The sequence below is a fragment of the Hyla sarda genome, chromosome 1, assembly GCF_029499605.1.
Source record: "Hyla sarda isolate aHylSar1 chromosome 1, aHylSar1.hap1, whole genome shotgun sequence".
In the NCBI taxonomy this organism is placed as follows: domain Eukaryota; kingdom Metazoa; phylum Chordata; class Amphibia; order Anura; family Hylidae; genus Hyla; species Hyla sarda.
The window spans coordinates 64,475,557-64,495,913 of NC_079189.1; the positions used below are offsets into that span (position 1 = coordinate 64,475,557).

At 42.8% G+C, this 20,357-nt stretch overlaps 1 protein-coding gene across 1 annotated transcript in view; it reads left to right on the forward strand.

Annotated features, from left to right (window-relative positions):
* CC2D2A (coiled-coil and C2 domain containing 2A) overlaps positions 1-20,357 on the forward strand; it is a gene marked incomplete in the record, with an annotated part of 119,749 nt that overhangs the window by 62,396 nt on the left and 36,996 nt on the right. Inside the window, 5 exon segments of the mRNA XM_056555177.1 lie at positions 1,643-1,784; positions 8,157-8,295; positions 10,237-10,440; positions 12,111-12,203; positions 14,913-15,004. Of these exon segments, the coding sequence (XP_056411152.1) occupies positions 1,643-1,784; positions 8,157-8,295; positions 10,237-10,440; positions 12,111-12,203; positions 14,913-15,004 (670 nt within the window).

Here is a 20,357-nt window from a genome sequence, read left to right on the forward strand (position 1 = left end):
TAAATCTCAAGACTACTAGTCCCAGCAAAGCCTGTGAGAAACCTGCATCCCGTTTACCTCAGGAGAAACTGTATATTTGTAAAGACTGTTGGCACAAGAATTTAAGTAAAAGTTCCAGTTATATCATAAATCCTGCTGTGGACATTCCATTTATTTTCCTGCCGTTTTTTGGCCGGATTTTCGGCAGGGCCTTCTACACCAAACAACTGCATCCTGGCATCACAGCAAATCAAGAGTTAACACCACCAGACCCTGTAACACCATTGCCTCACCCAGTCGCCACACATGCATGCTCAGCCATGTATGCAAGTGCATATGTGATTTGGGGGCGATAGCAGTCAGCTATATACATGTTCATTTTATGTATATGGCCTGCTAAGTGTGCTTGAAGTTTTTGGCCCGAAGCCTGCAGCTGGTGTCTTGGCATCACTTGCTGTCTGGATTTTGTCTTGTCTGGCCTTGTTTTAGGAATATTATGAAGATTCTTCAGCTTTATACTCAAGCTGTTTAACTAAGAGTATAAGTCTCTATAACTTCTCCCCAGATCTTATACTTGTAGGACTAGATAGCGTTGTTTTAGATGTTATTCATACATCTGCAGTTATTATACTACACATGTAGGTCACGTACTATCATTCATCTTCATTCCACCAGCATGGTAATGAAATGCAGGAAGAGATAAATCAGCCGCCGCTCTGCTGTACAGGATGATACATAGTGAGGACCATACTGAAGTGATATGTATGGAGGTGAATGATGGGCTAGGGATCAGGTCACACCCAACAAGAGGAGCTTTTCTCCAAACACCTAGTAATGGAGACAGCTGCAGGTCTGTTAGTAATTTCTACATTTTTAGAGGCTGAGAAAATGGAATTTTGTATTAATGATCTTTGGTAGTAATGATGAGGTAAGAAAGTGGTATTTGACCTGTGGCTCTCCAGTTGTCAAAAAGATAAAACTTCCATCATGCCCTGCCAGCCTCGGCTGTAGTTTTGAAACAACCTGAGAGCCACAGCTTGGGGAACATTATTCTGGACCAAAATTTGCCTCCTTAGATCCTTTTTGGCAGTGTTTGAGCTTCTGATCTGAAGATGGGAGTAATATCCCCATGAAAACATCCGAATCATTTCTATGAGTCTGCTGTGTTCTATAATCGCTCCTGTTAGCCAAGGGACGGAATATTTTTGAGCCAGTTTGGATCATTGGAGAACAGACCTGTCCCTGTAATATCGGACACCATATTCAGCTTACAGATGTAAAATGGTTTTGGGCTTTTAAAATCTGAAGGAGTAGTATAACTGTATCACTGGGAACTTGCTTTAGTCCCTGAGATTTTAGACAATTTTTACCTTTACTTGACGTGTATTAAAAATTGCATAATCCAAACTTCCCCAATACAAAATACTCCATTTACCGTTGTTAGAATCCCCTATTAGTCCTACTAAAGTCCCCTACTACCCCTCGTTCCATACTTAACAAATAAATTAAATAGATGCTCAATCAGCTAAACTCCAACCCCATCATCCTCTTGGCAACTGATATCTGGTATGGCCAGCAGCAGGTATGGGTACACATCACAAGCTCTTTCCCTTAATGGGTTAACCAGTTATTGCGTATTAATGAACCCCTTTTTTTTGTTTAGATGTTCCCTTTTCCTTTGAGGCTGATGGAAGTAACAAGATAGCTTTGATGACTTCTGGAAAAGTTGCATACTGTGTATCCTGGGCAGTAGGGGAGAATGGGGTGCCACTGGTACCCCCTATTTCACAACAAAATGTTCAGAGGTAAGTTGGTGATAAAAACATATTATACTATTATTATACATTAATAATGTTGCTTCAAACTGTCCAATTGCAAAGGTGTAACTTAAAGGAGTACTGCTGCCTTAGACAACTTATCCCCATCCGCAGGATAGGGCAAAAGTGTCTGATCGCTGATGGTCCCAACCGCTGGGACCCACCGCGATCTCCCGAACAGGAACCCGGCTCTGCGCAGCTAATGTTTGTGTCATCAACCTCACTAAGAGATTGACAGACACGTCTCCTCCATTTAGCTCTGTGGGAGAGGCAGGGATGCAGTCCAGTTCTCAGGCATCTCTGGGGCTCGCATACAAATGAATGGAGCGCGTCCCATCTACAGCGGGTCCACTCTAGAGATCGTGGGGAATCCTAGTGGTCGGACCCCTGTTATCAGATACATATAACCTATCCTTTTGATAGGGGATAAGATATTTTTCACTAGAAAACCGCTTTAAAATAGGAACATTTTATTATTTCCCCTGGTCTGTAGATCGTAGGTGGGCTTCCTTAATAAACACAATGACAGACATTTATCAAGCGATTTAGTTACATTTTTTCAACTAAAAATTTCGCACAAATGTCGCACCTGCGACTACGCGATTTTTCGTGCAACATTTTGACTGGAAAGCGAGAAAAGCAAGTTTTCCAAAACTTAACTACGTAGTAATAATTTTAAAATGGACTATGGGTAGTCTGGTATTCATTAACTGCGACAGTCGCAACTGCGCAAAAAAAAAATCGCAATAAGGTAAAAAATTTACTAAATTTACTCCAGCTCAAACATGGAGCACATAAAGCTACTACCAAAGTAAAAAAGGAAAAATTGCTTATGTGAAAGAAATTAAGCAACAGGCTGAAACCAGTTGATAAATAAGTCCCACATAAGCAAAAAAAAAAAAAAAAAGTTACTAAAAAAAAGGAATACATAAACAAACATTAAGAAGGAGAATGTCCAGCACAGCAGAAGCTCAATTGCAGATAATATTTATTCTGACAAGGCAGTACAGGTAAAAGAACATCAGTGACGCATTTCGACCGCTTAAGCGATCTTAGTCATACTGGCATACGGTTCAGACTGTTGGATGTCCTATATAGGGGAGGTGCTCAAAGACAATACATAAACTGCAACACGAGCTACGTTGTCTATCTGGTCACATGTCGAAAGTGCAATGTACAGTATGTAGGGTGCATTACTTGCCCCCTGAAGAAAAGGATTCGGAAACATCTGTCTGATATCAAGCACTTTAATTCTAGACATGTGTCCATGATTAGCCAACACTGTGCGGACAAACACAATGGCAACACTGATACACTTATTCTCCAAGGCATAGAAAGAGTAGCCATGCCAACGAGGGGAGGGAATCATAGGCAAAAACTTCTCGACAGGGAAGTTTACTGGATCATGTGTTTGGATAGTAGATACCCGAAAGGGTTAAATAAAAGACAAGATGTGATATTACACTATTGAGTATATCCACACAGATCGAGATTTTGCAACAATCATGTTTTTGCCCCCCATCTGGGAAAAGGTTCTTTTCTTTATATTTGTTATTACTATTTGCCCTCATTTGAGTCATGACAGTGGCAGGTTGTTTTTTCGCACTGTGTAATTGCATATGACACACAGTGTCGGAATGAAAATAATACCACAATATATCCACATAGGCATTACAGGGTGCGTTAAACCAAACTTCCTCATGAGCCTTGTTTGTTTGTTTGCTCTTTTCCTTTTTCCTTATTGTACATTACAAAGATTTTATTGGATTTACACATGGTGTTTTTCCTTTTTTTCTTTGGGTTTGTCCATGTTTAATTCGATGTATGTGAATGGACTATGTTTATTTACCTTTTTTTATTTGTAATGGAACTTCCTGTGCTGGGGGAGGTACTCCTCACTAAGATAGGATGATTAACACCTGTGAGTTTGAGCACCTCCCCTATATAGGACATCCAACAGTCTGAACCGTATGCCAGTATGACTAAGATCGCTTAAGCGGTCGAAACGCGTCACTGCTGTTCTTTTACCTGTACTGCCGTGTCAGAATAAATATTATCTGCAATTGAGCTTCTGCTGCGCTGGACATTCTCCTTCTTCTTGTATGCTTACAGCCTAGTCCGGGCTGAGTCCGTTGCGCGTGAGTGGCAACCTATTAGGGGTAAGCTGGATATACCTGTGGACTGTGCTACTATATCGGACTTGATCCGTGCTCCCCCTACCTGAACCTCCGGTGTGAATCATCCCTAAAGAAATGGATGAGGCAACTGCTGCCAATATAATACTGGAGGATCTCCGCCAAGCTCGCTTTGAAAGAATGCGTTTAATGTTCGACGCTACTAACACGGCAACTCAGGATAAGTTGGAACTACAAACCCTTATGAGGGAGTTGGAGGACTCTCTAACCTCGGAGTCTCGTATATGGTGGGACGTAACCACGTTAAAGAAATACGTAGAAAATCAGATGATTCCGAGAGGCCTTCGTATCAAGAAGTTCCCAACTACCATCTTCTCTGAAGAGTTTAAACAGGAATGGGAGCTCCGAGCTTCTATTAGCAGATTCCTCCACACGCTTCATGTCACTCATCATTAAACATGAGGAAAAAGCTCTCAAAGAAATTGGCGATAAAATTGCCTCTTTACAGCAATCCACAGGAAAATTTAAAGAGCATGCATCATTCACAGAATTAGAGTTAAAAATGAAAGAAAACCTGACCAAACTCGAAAATGCCATAACTGAAATCAAACAGAACAAATTTGTCAGAGACTTACAAGATTACCGGAGCAACTCAGTGTTCCAATGGCCACAGACAGATCCAAGGGCTTCCACTCCAAGATCGATCCTGAAGAGCAAAGGACGGAGACGATACAAGCCCAAGGATACAAGAGTCAGCTTTAATGCCACAGAACTTGGACTTTCTGAATTAACTCCGGTTCCATCTGATCGATCTCCATCTGCGCAAGCGCTAACTCCTGCGGCCGCCACGTCACCAGCGTCTACGTCATCCAAATCGACGCGTGCAAGAGCATCATCATCAAAAAACGCCAAGCCGGGCGACAGCATCGCCCAAACATGCCACAGCACGAGATACGGCCGCAGGAGGTAAGATCGATCCCCATATTCAACCTATCGGCTAAAATCTTACCTACGACCTTATTGACTGCATTATCAAAAGGACTTTCTTTTTCCCCCACTTGTCACTTTGATTTTTTCCGTACCATTTTGGATATAAATAAATTTATACGTAACATTACTGTTCGCAAACATTTTGTTAATGCCAATCTTGCATGTGAATCTGATGATGTTACCGAGCAAGATCCGTATGATGATGACACTACGGGTATTGCTCGCGAAAGGTACGGGGCAATTGGTTCGTCCTCGTTTCAAGATCTAATTACGGTGTCTGATCTACAGCATTTAGCAGCTGATAATCTTACGGAATGTTGTCCTCCTTTGTTTAGTACTAGCAATCTGGAGTTCTACCCCATTAATTCCAGAACACCTGTCCTGGATAAGTTCCAGGAGCTGGTGGAATATGAGCTCCTGGAACTGTCCAGAACTAGGACTGATCAGACCAACTCACATAATAATCTATCGAGACTTGAACGTATTGCCTTACGAGATCTCAGTAAATCGGACGACATTGTCGTCCGACAGGCTGATAAGGGTGGAGCTATTATTGTCCTTGACAAGGGCCTGTATCGCAAGCTTAATTTAGAAATGCTGGGTGATGGTGTCACTTATAGACCCTTGTCATGTGATCCCACCCCTGTATTCAAAAAACAGCTTAAGGCACTTGTGGACTTGGGAGTTGAGGGAGGTTTCTTTACCATAAAAGAGGCAGAATTTATATTTGTACAACACCCGGTGACACCTATATTTCACTCACTCCCAAAAGTCCACAAGAATGTTTTCCCTCCACCTATGCGCCCCATTGTTGCCGGCATCTCTTCTCTCAATGAGAATCTTTGTGCATGGGTGGATGCCATGCTCCAACCATTGATAGCAGAGATGCCAGGCCACATTAAGGACACTGGTCACCTCCTCTCCATCCTTGACCAGATGAATTGGCAGCGGGGCTGGACTTGGCTTACTGCCGATGTCACGTCTCTCTACTCAGTGATACCCCATGACCAGGCCTTGATTGCACTGTCGTGGTTTTTGGAGACATATTCGGGGTACTCCGGTGGCCTGCGAGAATTTATCACTGAGGTGGTGGATTTTTTGCTCACACACAATTTTTTTATGTTTGACGGTGATTTCTTCTTGCAGACCACCGGAGCATCGATGGGGGCTAAGTTCTCCCCCTCTCTCGCCAACATTTACATGTGTTGGTGGGAGAGGGGGACACTCTTCTCTCCCCACAACCCCTTTACGCCCCAGATCCAATGGTATGGCCGCTACATCGACGACCTCCTGTTCATCTGGGGGTCCGATGTAGCAGCCATTGATACCTTTTCCAGGTATCTGAATGACAACACTGCCAATCTCAATTTCACAGTCAGCTTGGCTGCAGATGAGGTTACATTTCTGGACTTGACTATTTGTGGATGCCCAGACACTAAAAAAATTAAGACACGTTCTTTCCGCAAACCAAGCTCAGCCAATACCATCCTCCATGCTGCTTCCTGCCATCCCCCCCACGTTGCAAAAAAATGTGCCTGTGGGGGAGATGATACGCGCACGTCGCAACTGCTCGCAGGACAGTGACTTTAAAGAGGAGGTGACAAAAATCAGTGACCGCTTATTACACAGAGGATACCAAAAGGGGCTAATAAATCAGGCGGCTAACATAGCAAGGACTAAAAATAGATCAGACTTAATATTTGGGAAAAAGAGACAATCAAAAAAACAAGATGCGAGTCAACAACCAGTCACATTTGTCACCCAATATAGTGCGGACTATGGGTCTATCAAACAAATCATAAACAAATATATGCCAATTATTATGGGTGATCCTACCTATAGATCCGCACTGCAAAAGGGATACAGATGTGTACCGAAGAGAGCACAAACAATAGGACAATTGGTGTCCCCTAGTCTCTTTAAAACAGGGACTACCAGACCACCCACATGGTTAACCTATGCTGGCTCTTACAAATGTGGTCACCAAAAATGTCTGTGCTGCAGTATTATGTGTCCATCTAAAGATTTTTGTTCCACCACTAGAAATGAGGTTCATACCATAAGACAATACATAAACTGCAACACGAGCTACGTTGTCTATCTGGTCACATGTCGAAAGTGCAATGTACAGTATGTAGGGTGCATTACTTGCCCCCTGAAGAAAAGGATTCGGAAACATCTGTCTGATATCAAGCACTTTAATTCTAGACATGTGTCCATGATTAGCCAACACTGTGCGGACAAACACAATGGCAACACTGATACACTTATTCTCCAAGGCATAGAAAGAGTAGCCATGCCAACGAGGGGAGGGAATCATAGGCAAAAACTTCTCGACAGGGAAGTTTACTGGATCATGTGTTTGGATAGTAGATACCCGAAAGGGTTAAATAAAAGACAAGATGTGATATTACACTATTGAGTATATCCACACAGATCGAGATTTTGCAACAATCATGTTTTTGCCCCCCATCTGGGAAAAGGTTCTTTTCTTTATATTTGTTATTACTATTTGCCCTCATTTGAGTCATGACAGTGGCAGGTTGTTTTTTCTGTGTAATTGCATATGACACACAGTGTCGGAATGAAAATAATACCGCAATATATCCACATAGGCATTACATGGTGCGTTAAACCAAACTTCCTCATGAGCCTTGTTTGTTTGTTTGTTTGTATGTTTGCTCTTTTCCTTTTTCCTTATTGTACATTACAAAGATTTTATTGGATTTACACATGGTGTTTTTCCTTTTTTTCTTTGGGTTTGTCCATGTTTAATTCGATGTATGTGAATGGATTATGTTTATTTACCTTTTTTTATTTGTAATGGAACTTCCTGTGCTGGGGGAGGTACTCCTCACTAAGATAGGATGATTAACACCTGTGAGTTTGAGCACCTCCCCTATATAGGACATCCAACAGTCTGAACCGTATGCCAGTATGACTAAGATCGCTTAAGCGGTCGAAACGCGTCACTGCTGTTCTTTTACCTGTACTGCCGTGTCAGAATAAATATTATCTGCAATTGAGCTTCTGCTGCGCTGGACATTCTCCTTCTTCTTGTATGCTTACAGCCTAGTCCGGGCTGAGTCCGTTGCGCGTGAGTGGCAACCTATTAGGGGTGAGCTGGATATACCTGTGGACTGTGCTAATAAACAAACATTGATAAATGTCCCCCAATGTTGTCCTGGAAGGAAGATTTGTCCTGTCATATAATGGTAACATATTTCAATGACAGGGCTCTAAACCACATGGATGCTGTCGCCTCTATTGGGGCTTCTGGACTGACTGACATGAAGAAATTAGCCAAGTGGGCAAGAGAATCCAAGCTCGATCCCAATGATCCTAACAATGCAGCTCTTATGCAGCTCATAATGGTGAGACGTGTATTTTTTTGCATTTATCTCCTCTGTAGAAACCTATAGCAACAATACAATGTACAAGTCATCTAGTGACCAGAAATACTTATTTAGGTATTTTTAATTAAAAATCTCTTAATGTTGTTGTAGTTTTCGTAAAGGTTTTGTCCCGCTATTAAAGGGGTACTCCGCCCCTGGCATCTTATCCCCTATCCAAAGGATAGGGGATAAGATGTTAGATCGCCGCGGTCCCGCTGCTGGGGACCCCAGGGATCGCCGCTGCAGCACCCCGCCATCATTACGGCACAGAGCGAGTTCGCTCTGTGCGTAATGAGGGGCAATACAGGGGCCGGAGCAGCATGACGTCATGGCTCCGCTCCTCATGACATCACGGCCCGTCCCCTTAATGCAAGTCTATGGCAGGGGGCGTGATGACCGCCACACCCCCTCCCATAGACTTGTATTGACGGGGGCGGGCCGTGACGCCACGAGGGGCGGAGCCGTGACGTAACAATGCTCCGGCCCCTGTATTGCTCCTCATTACGTGCAGAGCGATCTCGCTCTGCGCAGTAATGATAGCGGGGTGCTGCAGTGGCGATCCCCGGGGTCCCCAACAGCGGGACCCCAGCGATCAGACATCTTATCCCCTATCCTTTGGATAGGGGATAAGATGTCTAGGGGCGTAGTACCCCTTTAAATATTAATTTACTCTTATATTACAGAAAACAAAAAGTTTTCCATTGGAATGATGTAACAAAATATTCCTGTGTCTGGATATTGCTTTTACGTTGTTGTTATGGTGCCCCCTGGTGTTCTCTTTATTCTCTTCAATAATGTCCACTGCTGGTGGTCACACATGCTCCATAGCTCAGTCCCGTTGTACAGATTTCCTTGTCCATTAGTCGTTGGAATGATTACTTCTCGAAGCGTCCATCTATTGTGATAATTGCTGGTGAGAAGAAGCTACTCCCTACTAGATCACTGATGCTTTCTGGCACAATAGCAGGAATCACTCTTCTTCCTATATGCAAAAGATGATCAAACTACTGAGCATATATGACCACATTAGGTGAACATTCTGAGAAGGAATCAAAGGACCACCAAAGGGTGCCATAACAAGTATTATAGCATTTTTTCTTTATTTTTTTTATAAATACAGAAGCGAAATGGTGTAGGTGTTAGCACAACTCTCTGGTATGTCAGTATAGAATGGTCTCTGATGTTAGGATTCAACTGTGACTTTTTCTTCCTCAAAGGGGTACTCCGGTGGAAAACTATTTATTTACTTATTCGAATCAAATGGTGCCAGAAAGATAAACAGATTTGTAAATTACTTCTATTAAAAAAATCTTAACCCTTCCAGTACTTATCAGCTGCTGTTTGCTACAGAGGAAGTTGAGTAGTTAATTTCTGTCTGACCACAGTGCTCTCTACTGACACCTCTGTCCGTGTCAGGAATTGTCCAGAGCAGAAGAGGTTTGCTATGGAGAGTTGCTCTTGTTTTGAATAGTTCCTGACATGGACAGAGGTGTCAGCAGAGAACACTGTAGTCTGACGGAAAAGAACAATTCAACTTTCTCTGGAGCATACAGCAGCTGATAAGTACTGGAAGGATTAATATTTTTTTTTATAAAAGAAATTTACAAATCTGTTTAACTTTCTGGCACCAGTTGATATAAAAAAAAAGTTGTTTTCCACTGGAGTACCCCTTTTATGGTCTTTCGGCAATCTGGGGGTTTGTGAGCTGTTATTATTTATCGGTTCTTTGCATCCCGCACTTTCCTCTTATTCTCCTGTTTTTACATCTAACAACCAACATTACATTGCTATACCCTGTTGTTTATGATCATCCATTTATATTCATATTGCTTATGCATTAATTTTATACATTTTATGTAAGCATGTGGATGGTTTAGATCTATTTCATCAATTCAGTCTCCATTTTCTTTTAACCCTTAGATTGCTAACAGTGGGGACACATATGTTCCGGAGTTCTTCAGACTTGAGCAGCTGCAGAAGGAGTTTGACTTTGTCTCAGATGAAGAGCTCAGCCGGTCAAAACGTTTCCATCTTCTACAACTCCGAAACCAGGAAGTGGCCGAATTCCGCAACTACAAGCTGGTGCCCATTAAGGAGCGAGAAATTCCAGACAAGATTTTTGCGGTAAAAACATTGTTAGAAGACAAGTAAAGCTGTGCACATCCAGCTAAACATCCATGACAGCTCAGGATTGATGTATTTTAGGTCAATGGGAGTTAGAGTATTCTAAAGGCCCATCTGTTCTATAGAAAGCTGGTACATGCCCACTTTTAATGGCATTATACCATTGCATACAATGACCTTAAAGTGCAACGGTCACCTCTGTATGATATACGGAGGCGCAGGCACTGTCAGATAGGGCATGATGAGATATAAGAGAAGGTACTCTTACTTACTTTGCCTGTAGTTTGTGGTGCCTGCACATCAGTACCTTGTACATATACACCATATCTATCATTGGTTCTCATAGCTCCTATATCTATGACCCCTATACTTCCTCTATATCTATTGTCAGAGGTCATATAATCTATATCTATTAAAGGTTATATCTTCTTTAGAATTATGGGACACAGACAGTATTCATGAGCCACCATTGCTGTCAGACCCTGGGCTAGAGGACTACAGCGGGATCGGGATCCTGCGGGTCCATACAGCATGTCCCACAAAATCCTGCTCAGTCCCACAAACCTCTGAAATGCCACAGAGGCTGATGAATTGACACGGGGAGGCGGGGGGGGGATGATGAAATGGCACAGGGGGGGTGTAATGAAATAATGAAATGGCACGGGGGGGGGGGGGCTGCTGCTATCTCTAACGGCTGTGACAAAATGTTTGTGGTAGCGGGCGGGATTGGACACATGTTGCAGGAGTGGAACACGCACTTTGCAAGAGCAGGTGGTAATGGGGAGAGATCAAACTGAAGCAGGATTAAAGGGGTACTTCAGTAAAAAACTAATGTTTTTAAATCAACTGGTGCCAGAAAGTTATACAGATTAGTAAATATCTTCTAAAAATAAACATCTTAATCCTTCAATTACTTATCAGCTGTTGTATGCTCCAGAGGAAGTTGTGTAGTTCTTTCCAGTCTGACCACAGTGCTCTCTGCTGACACCACTGTCCGTGTCAGGAACTGTCCAGAGCAAGAAAGGTTTTCTGTGGGGATTCGCTCCTGCTCAGGACAGTTCCTGACACGGACAGAGGTGGCAGAAGAGAGCACTGTGGTCAGACTGAAAAGAACTACACAAATGGAGCATACAGCAGCTAATAAGTACTGGAAGGATTAAGATTTTTAAATACAGTGGTCCCTCAACATACGTGGGGCACATTAAATGGCTGTCCCGCGGCAGCTGAAGCAGTCAGTGCTGCCGGATAGCCGTTTTTGCGATGGCCCCAACACACAGAAGCATCGTATGTTGATGCTGCCTTCAACATACGATGGCCTCTGAGAGTCCATCCTATGTTGAAATGATCGTATGTCGGGGCCATCGTAGGTCGGGGGACCACTGTAGAAGTAATTTACAATTCTCTGGCGCCAGTTGATTTGAAAACGTATTTTTTTCCCACTGGAGTACCCCTTTAAGAAAACAGTCCCTCGCAGGGCTCTACCCTGGGCTACTCACTTGATATCCTTGTCCACCAGTCCAACCATAGCTGCAAGTTATCGCTCAGACTTTTACCAAATAAAACCTAAACTGAAACATAAAAGTATAAATATGATCTAAGGATTTCCTTTTTCGTATTTACCTTGGTTTTTGAAATTAGGAGTTTACATGGTCTATTTTGGAATATTCTAGGAATATGAGAAGAAATTACGGGACCAAGATGTAAGCACTGCAGAAACACATCTAGATACACATAGGATTATGGTTGCCAAATATCTCCACAAGGTAAATGATACCCAATAACATACAAATGATTGTGTGCAGATACAGCAGAGCTGAACTAACAATTATACTGTGCACCCCGACACATCATGATGAATTCTCTGTGCTTCATATGTTAGAATATTAAGAACAAACATGGAATGACCCCATGTGATCACATTTCATACCCAAGAGCTACAGTATCCCGGTACCATTTTCAGCTGCTAGAATGTAAAGACGTTGGGTGGCTAAAGAGGTCATTTCTAGAGATGAGCAAACTTACAGTAAATTCGATTCGTCACGAACTTCTCGGCTCGGCAGTTGATGCTCTTTCCTAGGACTTTATCCACCTTTTCCAGCCCACCGGAGCACCTGAAGGCTGAACTAATTTATGCAGGAAAAGTCATCAACTGCCGAGCCGAGAAGTTTGTGACGAATCGAATTTACTGAAAGTTCGCTCATCTCTAGTCATTTCTCTAGCTCTCCGTATCATAAATCAAATATGCATAACTTATTATTTCGTTATTTTCTGCATAACATTTCTACTTCTATATACACTGAGGTATTATAAATGTGTAAGGGTTAACATTTTGCTGCCACTACTGGTGAGCCATATATGAACGTGAGTGGTGAGCCACTGCGGTGAATGGCGGGACCACGGGTGTTGTGGTGAGTGGTGGGATCAGATGTTATTAACCCCGGGGGTGGGATGGTATTAACCCCTATGTGTTCGTGATGCCAGTCTGGTTTTCAGGTTCCGGAACACCACACACCCGGGTTCTCCATTATCCCATGGGCTAGTAGTGAATAAAGAGTCAACAACCAGTTATGGTTAAACGGAGGCTTTACTGAGTAGAAGACAGGTGTAATTATCTTCACAGCTAAGGCCAGATTGTCCCAGAGAGGTGGCCAGGACCCAGAAGGACCTCACAGCTTGCTGGACCAATACTTGTAATAAACTTGACTTTGACTTGTAATTAGACTTGACTTGACTATGTGCAGGACTTGACTTGACTATGTGCAGGACTTGACTTGACTATGTGCAGGACTTGACTTGACTATGTGCAGGACTTGAATAGTTTCAGTGACAGCAGACATAGACTTGAGACTTACTGGATAGACTTTAGCTTTGTGGCCTTCCAGACACTGAACACTTGTCCTGAGATCTCTGGCAGGTGCCTCAGCAAAGTCTTAGATGTTACTCTCAGAAGAGTCTGAGGTAAGAGAGCTAATTGCAATGGCCGCCCCTTTATAAAGTGGGGAGCTGGACTAAAGCCCATTGGTCAAGCTGCGGGTCATAGGTTAAACTGGTGCTCTCTGGGAGTACATGTGACAACAAATCATGTGACTGCATAACATAACATGTGACAGGCTTACAGGTCCTTGAGACCTCCCACAGGTCCTCTATACTATCTAGACATAAGGATCCTGTCTATGCATTAAAGTGATACACACACCATATTAAACAACACGGAGACCCCAAAGGAAGACCCTGCAGGGGAGCCCCCAGGTCACTTAGGGCCTCAACCTGACAGGGCCTGCGGTAGTATAGGACCATGTACCTGTACTGGGACATTACACCTGTAAGGATGAATGGGACTTTGGTCACATTACCCTATCTAGAAACTAATAGAAGTCTGAGGAAGGAGTCTTCCAAGTCTTACCATTTCTCCCCAGAGGGCTGGAACCATTTCACTCTGGTCTAGCCTAGTTTAGTCGGCAGACATGCCTGCCTGCTCTGTGCTAGACCCTGTGAAGAAAAGCTGTTAAAGGGGTACATCACTGGTCAGCGCTCGGAACTAAATGTTCCAAACGCTGTTTTTGCACTGCGGGGCGTCGGCCATGACCCTCGTGACATCACTGCCACGCCTTCTCAATGCAAGTCAATGGGAGGGGGCGTGACGGCAGTCACGCCCCCTCCCATAGACTTGCATTGAGGAGGCGTGGCCGTGATGTCAAGAGGGGCGTTGCCAAATGTCGGGAACATTTAGTTCTGAGCACTGGCCAGTGGAGTACCCCTTTAAGGCATAGATAAAAACCAGTTCAAGTCAAAGTCTGCTACAAACAAGTAGCCAAGCCCTGGCTTATGACAGAAACTACAGTTCCACTTGCTAGAATCTAATGAGATCTTGGTCAGATCACAGGGATCACAGCACTGTGTGGCATTCAGGAGGTTTTCACCCAAGACTGTCGGCAGACAATGTTGAAAGGGCAATAACTCCCTCAAAATCCTGTTTCCTGCTCCAAAAAGGAGAATTGTCTAGTCATAAAAGAGAATAGCTGAGCAAGGACTTTTCTGCAAACTTTTTGTAGGCTTTTAGCCATAGTAAGTTCTGCGTGTCTATCATTTCTCAAGCAGCTTTGGCAGTCACCCTGCCATAGGCTATTGTGGTGCATTAAGTAACATCTTTCATTTATCTGCACCGCAGTAAGCCAACCTGTGTAGACCCTCTACAGTAAAGTATTACCTAATTGGACTGTCGCTATCTCACTAAAAACACAACAAATGCCATATGTGATGCTACCGTAGACTTTCCTAGGTGGACTGCTACCATCAGCTGGCCATTCTCCTTGTGGGTACCAGTGTTACCTGGCTTTACATGGAATCCCTATGTTTCTCTATATGACGTAGGGCATGGGAAGCCTAGATGATGATCAGGATAATTTATAGGGCAAGTATTGATGTTTTTTGTATAAATAACATTTAATATTATTTCTTGGTCTTGTTGACAGGTTAGGGAATCTGTGATAAATCGCTTCCTGATAGCAAAACATCATTTTATTCTTTCTGACTTGGTTGTTGAAGAGGATATCCCTAGTCTTGGGTAAGATGTTTTATATATGTCTCATAATTTAATAAAGGAGATTTAGAGGGGTACTCCGGTGGAAAACTTTTTTTTTTTTTTTTATCAACTGGGGCCAGAAAGTTAAACAGATTTGTAAATTACTTCTATTAAAAAATCTTAATCCTTCCAGTACTTATTAGCTGCTGAATACTACATAGGAAATTCTTTTCTTTTTGGAACACAGAGCTCTCTGCTGACATCATGACCACAGTGCTCTCTGCTGACATCCCTGTCCATTTTAAGAACTGTCCAGAGTAGGAGAAAATCCCCATAGAAAACATATGCTGCTCTGGACAGTTCCTAAAATGGACAGATATGTCAGCAGAGAGCACTGTGGTCATGATGTCAGCAGAGAGCACTGTATCTCAAAAAGAAAATAATTTCCTCTGTAATATTCAGAAGCTGATAAGTACAGGAAGGAGTAAGATTTTTTTTTAATAGAAGTCATTTACAAATCTGTTTAACTTTCTGGCACCAGTTGATTTATAAAAAAAGAAAAAAAGAAAAAAAAAGAAAAAGGTTTCCAGCGGAGTACCCCTTTAAGGAACTCAATATGGGCCTAAATAGAATGTGAAAGCCAACTCATAGTACCAGACATTTCATATACCTGTTAAGCACTGGAACTTTGTACATTTTTTATTGAATAGATAGCAGAGATCTAATATGAAATCATCATAGTCTGTAAAAAAACAAAACAAAAGAAAAACATGAACATAAAATGCATTAAGGCTTAAAGGGGTACTCCGCCCCTAGACATCTTATCCCCTATCCAGAGTATAGGAGATAAGATGTCTGATCGTGGGGGGGACCCACCACTGGGGACTCCCAGCTGCACCCGGCATTCGTTTAGAGCATCGGGTGCAGCTCCGGAGGCTCCTGACAACACTGCCATGTCCCCTCAATGCAAGTCTATGGGAGGGGGCATGACGTCACATGCCTCCACCTGGCATCGCCAGTCATCCCATGATCAGACATCTTATCTCCTATCCTTTGGATAGGGGATAAGATGTCTAGGGGTTGAGTACTCCTTTAATCATTGTACCAAATTCAGTAGCTTCCCAAAATATAAAGTTCTCACTGTAGATTTTCCATTGGGCATATTATGCATTTCATATATATACAGTGATCCCTCAACTTACAATAGTTTCAACATACAATGGTATTTTCTGAACCATTGTAACTTGAAACCAGACTCAACATACAATGCTACAGACAGTCCAGATCTGTCACAACATACAATGCTATGGACAGTCCAGATCTGTCACAACTGGGGGAACTGACCAATCAGAATGGGCATTTTACTGGTAAATCACCTGTATTACTGAAGCGCATGCACTGACTGGTGTCTGGTAGCACCCCCTACAGTACAGGGAGGAACTACAAGTTCTGTACTACTTCTTACCTGTGCCAGGGTTAGCTGCTCCTTTGGACACCAAGTAAGGGCGGCTCCATTTGGGACACTGTGTGTACTGTATAGGACCCTGAAGAAGCTCCTGTCCTCTACATAAACCATTGTTTCCCAACCTGGGTGCCTCAAGCTGTTGCAAAACTACAACTCCCAGCATGCCCGGACAGCCAACGGCTGTCCGGGCATTCTGTGAGTTGTAGTTTTGCAATAGATGGAGGCACCCTGGTTGGGAAACACTGACATAGACAGTGATTACAGCTCCCAGCAGATCTTTCTTACTTTTATAACTATGGAATTGCTTTATCTCTATTAGTTATCTACTGTATTTATCGGCGTATAACACGCACTTTTAAAACTTAAATTTAAGGCAAAAAGCCTGCCTGCGTGTTATACGCCGATAAATCTTCTGGTCACTGATTTAAAGCAGTTGAAGCAGCGGCTGCTTGTTAAGTATTAGCAGCACAGCCGCGGCCACTTTAAATCAGTGACCAGCGGCGTCTCCTCCCCGCTCTGCTTTAAATTTTTCATACCTCCCCCCTCCCTCATCATTCCCCCTTTTCCCTGCTTTTCATAGTTTTTTTTTTTTTTTTTTTCCTTACCTGGCTGTGCTTCAGCAGGCCAGGTCAGGCGGGGGGTCTTGCGGTCTGCAGTCAGTGAAATAGATGAGTGACGTCCTCTGCCGGCTTCTCTGCGCGGCATCAGGGATGTCACTTTTAATTTCCTGCAGTCGCCGCACTCCGAACTCTGACTAGCACGGCTGCAGGAAATAGCATAGGAGGAACATGATTGGGGGATGATGAGACAGGAGGAAATGATGAGGGGGGGGAATGATGGGGGGATGATGAGACAGGGGGAAATGATGAGGGGGGGGATGATGGGGGCATGATGAGATGGGGGGGAATTATGGGGGGATGATGAGACAGGGGGAAATGATGAGGGGGGATGATGGGGGGCATGATGAGACAGGGTGGGGGAAGATGAGACGGGGAAATTATGGTGGGGGGAGGCACTAAAGGCTTAATGTCTGTATGGCTAGTGGTGGTCTATGACAGGGGGAAATGATGAGACATGGGGGGATGATGAGACGTGGGGGGGTGGCGATGAGAGAGGTAAATGTGGCACAGGGACTGATAAAAGGGTAGGAATGATGTGGCACTGGAGGGGGCGGGACCAAACTGAGGTGCAGAAGAAATCAAAGTTGGGGGGGATGATGTGGCATTTAGTCCAAGTGATTTATTTTTTTATTTTTTTTTAACTTAAATTTCCCTGTTAAAATGGGGGTGCGTGTTATATGCCGATAAATACGGTACTTATTTTTCTTTAATCCTCACTTCTTCCTTTTTTTCGGATGACATTTTGGTGGCTTCAGAACCAATTACCAGGTTTCCATAGAGTTATGGTCTCAACATACAATGGTTTCAACATACAATGGTCATCCTGGAACCGATTAATATTGTAACTTGAGGGACTACTGTATATATGTGTGTGTGTGTATATATATATATATACGGTATATATTAAGACAATATTAACAATAGTTTACAAAAAAAAAGGAGTTTTCCAGGAATTTCTATTGATCTCCCATCCCCCCAGGATCTTGATCAGTCAATGGAATGATTAGATCATGGCACTTACTGGAATAACTTCAGCCCTTTCTTTGTAGCAGCGCCTTGTCCTGCAGCTCATTGACATTGAGTGCACAGGAAAAGAAAAACTCTGATATATTTTATACATACTGGAAAATCATGGGTACTTCACTACAATCCAATTGTCTTGGAGAGAACGTTGTGATAGGGATTGTTATGGTTTGTACAGTGATAATTTTCTTTACAGTAATAAACTGCCGCTATTATACTGTCCCCTTTCTGTTACGGTAAGAAAGCAAGAATGGGAAAAAATGCTCTCAAAGATGTCCATAGCCACTAAGTTGTTAAAATTCTTTTGACCAGTTCTAGCCCTAACCATGTCTTGGAAAGCTGGTTGAAAAGCAATGGTTGACACCCTGCTGTCCTAGACCCCTTAAAGGGGTACTCCACTGGCCAGCGTGTAACTAAATGTTCCGAACACTGTTTTTGCGCTGCAGGGGGCGGCCACGCCCCCTCATGACATCATGACCACACCCCTTCGATGCAAGTCTATGGGAAGGGGCGTGGCAACCGTCACACTCCCTCCCATTGGCTTATATTGAGGGCGTGACCGTGACATCACGAGGGGCGTGGCCAACCCCCGCAGCTCATAAACAGCATTCGCAATATTTAGTTCCATGTTGGCCAGTGAAGTGCCCCTTTAACACCAAGTTCATCCTGCATTGGGTCATGTGATGAACACTAAAACTGCAGAATAGTGTTTTTTTTTTTTTTGTTTTTTTTCATTATGATTATTATTATTTTATTTTCTCATATAGATGGATGTATTTTTCTTACACTCATAAGCTATGACATGCAGTAACCGCTTAAAGGGGTATTCCAGGAAAAAAAATTTTTTTTATATATCAGCTGGCTCCAGAAAGTTAAACAGATTTGTAAATGATTTCTATTAAAAACATCTTAATCCTTCCAATAATTATCAACTGCTGAAGTTGAGTTGTTCTTTTCTGTCTGGCCATAGTGCTCTTTGCTGACATCTCTGATTATCTCAGGAACTGCACAGAATAGAATAGGTTTGCTATGGGGATTTGCTTCTACTTTGGACAGTTCCCGAGACACATGTCATCAGAGAGTACTTAGACAGAAAAGAACAACTCAACTTCAGCAGCTAAAAAGTATTGAAAGGATTAAGATTTTTTAACAGAAGTAATTTACAAATCTTTTTAACTTTCTGGAGCCAGTTTTTTCCTGGATAACCCCTTTAAAAGACCCCAACAATGAGAGTATTGTACCATTTACATTTTATTCTTTCTTGTAATATTTTGTGTTCATTTCTCCACCTGTATGTTATTTTGATCTATGTATATACTCTCTCTGCTTTTCCTTTCATACTAAGTTCTGGTGGCTCCGGGTATGTCATCCATCATTGTTCCAGTCTTCACTCTGTACACTGGCAATGAACCAAGGGTATATTCACATAACTCATACCTCCTTTACTGGCACTAATGTAAAAGTCTATGCCAATATATCCTTGCATTATATTTCCATCATTTGGCTATTGCCTACAGTTTCACCCCTTGGTTATTGCCTATGTAGGAATAAGTACAAAACCATTTCCATAAAGTTGTGATAATGTAACGGAATTGTAATCTACTCCTAAAATGACTTCAGAACTCATCCGTATCCTCATATTCATTAGTAGTCATTGGAATTGAGAATGACTCCCATGGAGATAGCTGGTGTGTTCCGCCATGGTTGAGGTGCCCCATTCTCTCTACTTACATCGTGATACAATGAGGACTGTCAACAGATTTCTCATGTGCTCTTATGAGACATTTTTACATTCTCTTTCATTGAGTATTGGTTGTATTTGTATTGACGGGATGGATTCCAGGCTTTAAGATTAAATTGTCATAACTTCAACAACTTTATGGAGATGTCTTGTGCTATAGTGATCAATAGTATCAGTCCTATACGGCAGTCCTTATAGAAGCCACTAAAACAGTGCTCTTTAACCTGTGACTCGTCGGATGTGGTAAACTACAACTCCAAGTGGTTTTAGGCAACGCTAGGAGTTGTAGTTTCAACACAGCTGGAGAACCTCAAGGTAAAGGCCGCTGCTCTGGAAATTGGTTTGGAAGACACGTGCATTAAAGGAAAACTGTCAGCTTGGTACTGGGACGCTGATCAGTTTGATGCCTACTGTGCCCGGATCTGCCCGAAATCTTTGTTTTTCCATATATGCTAATTAGGTGCTAACTGGCACAGGCAGGGTAACTGGCACTCTGACTTCAGCGGCCGCCGCCCAGCTCATCAATATTCCTCCCCTCTCTCTTCA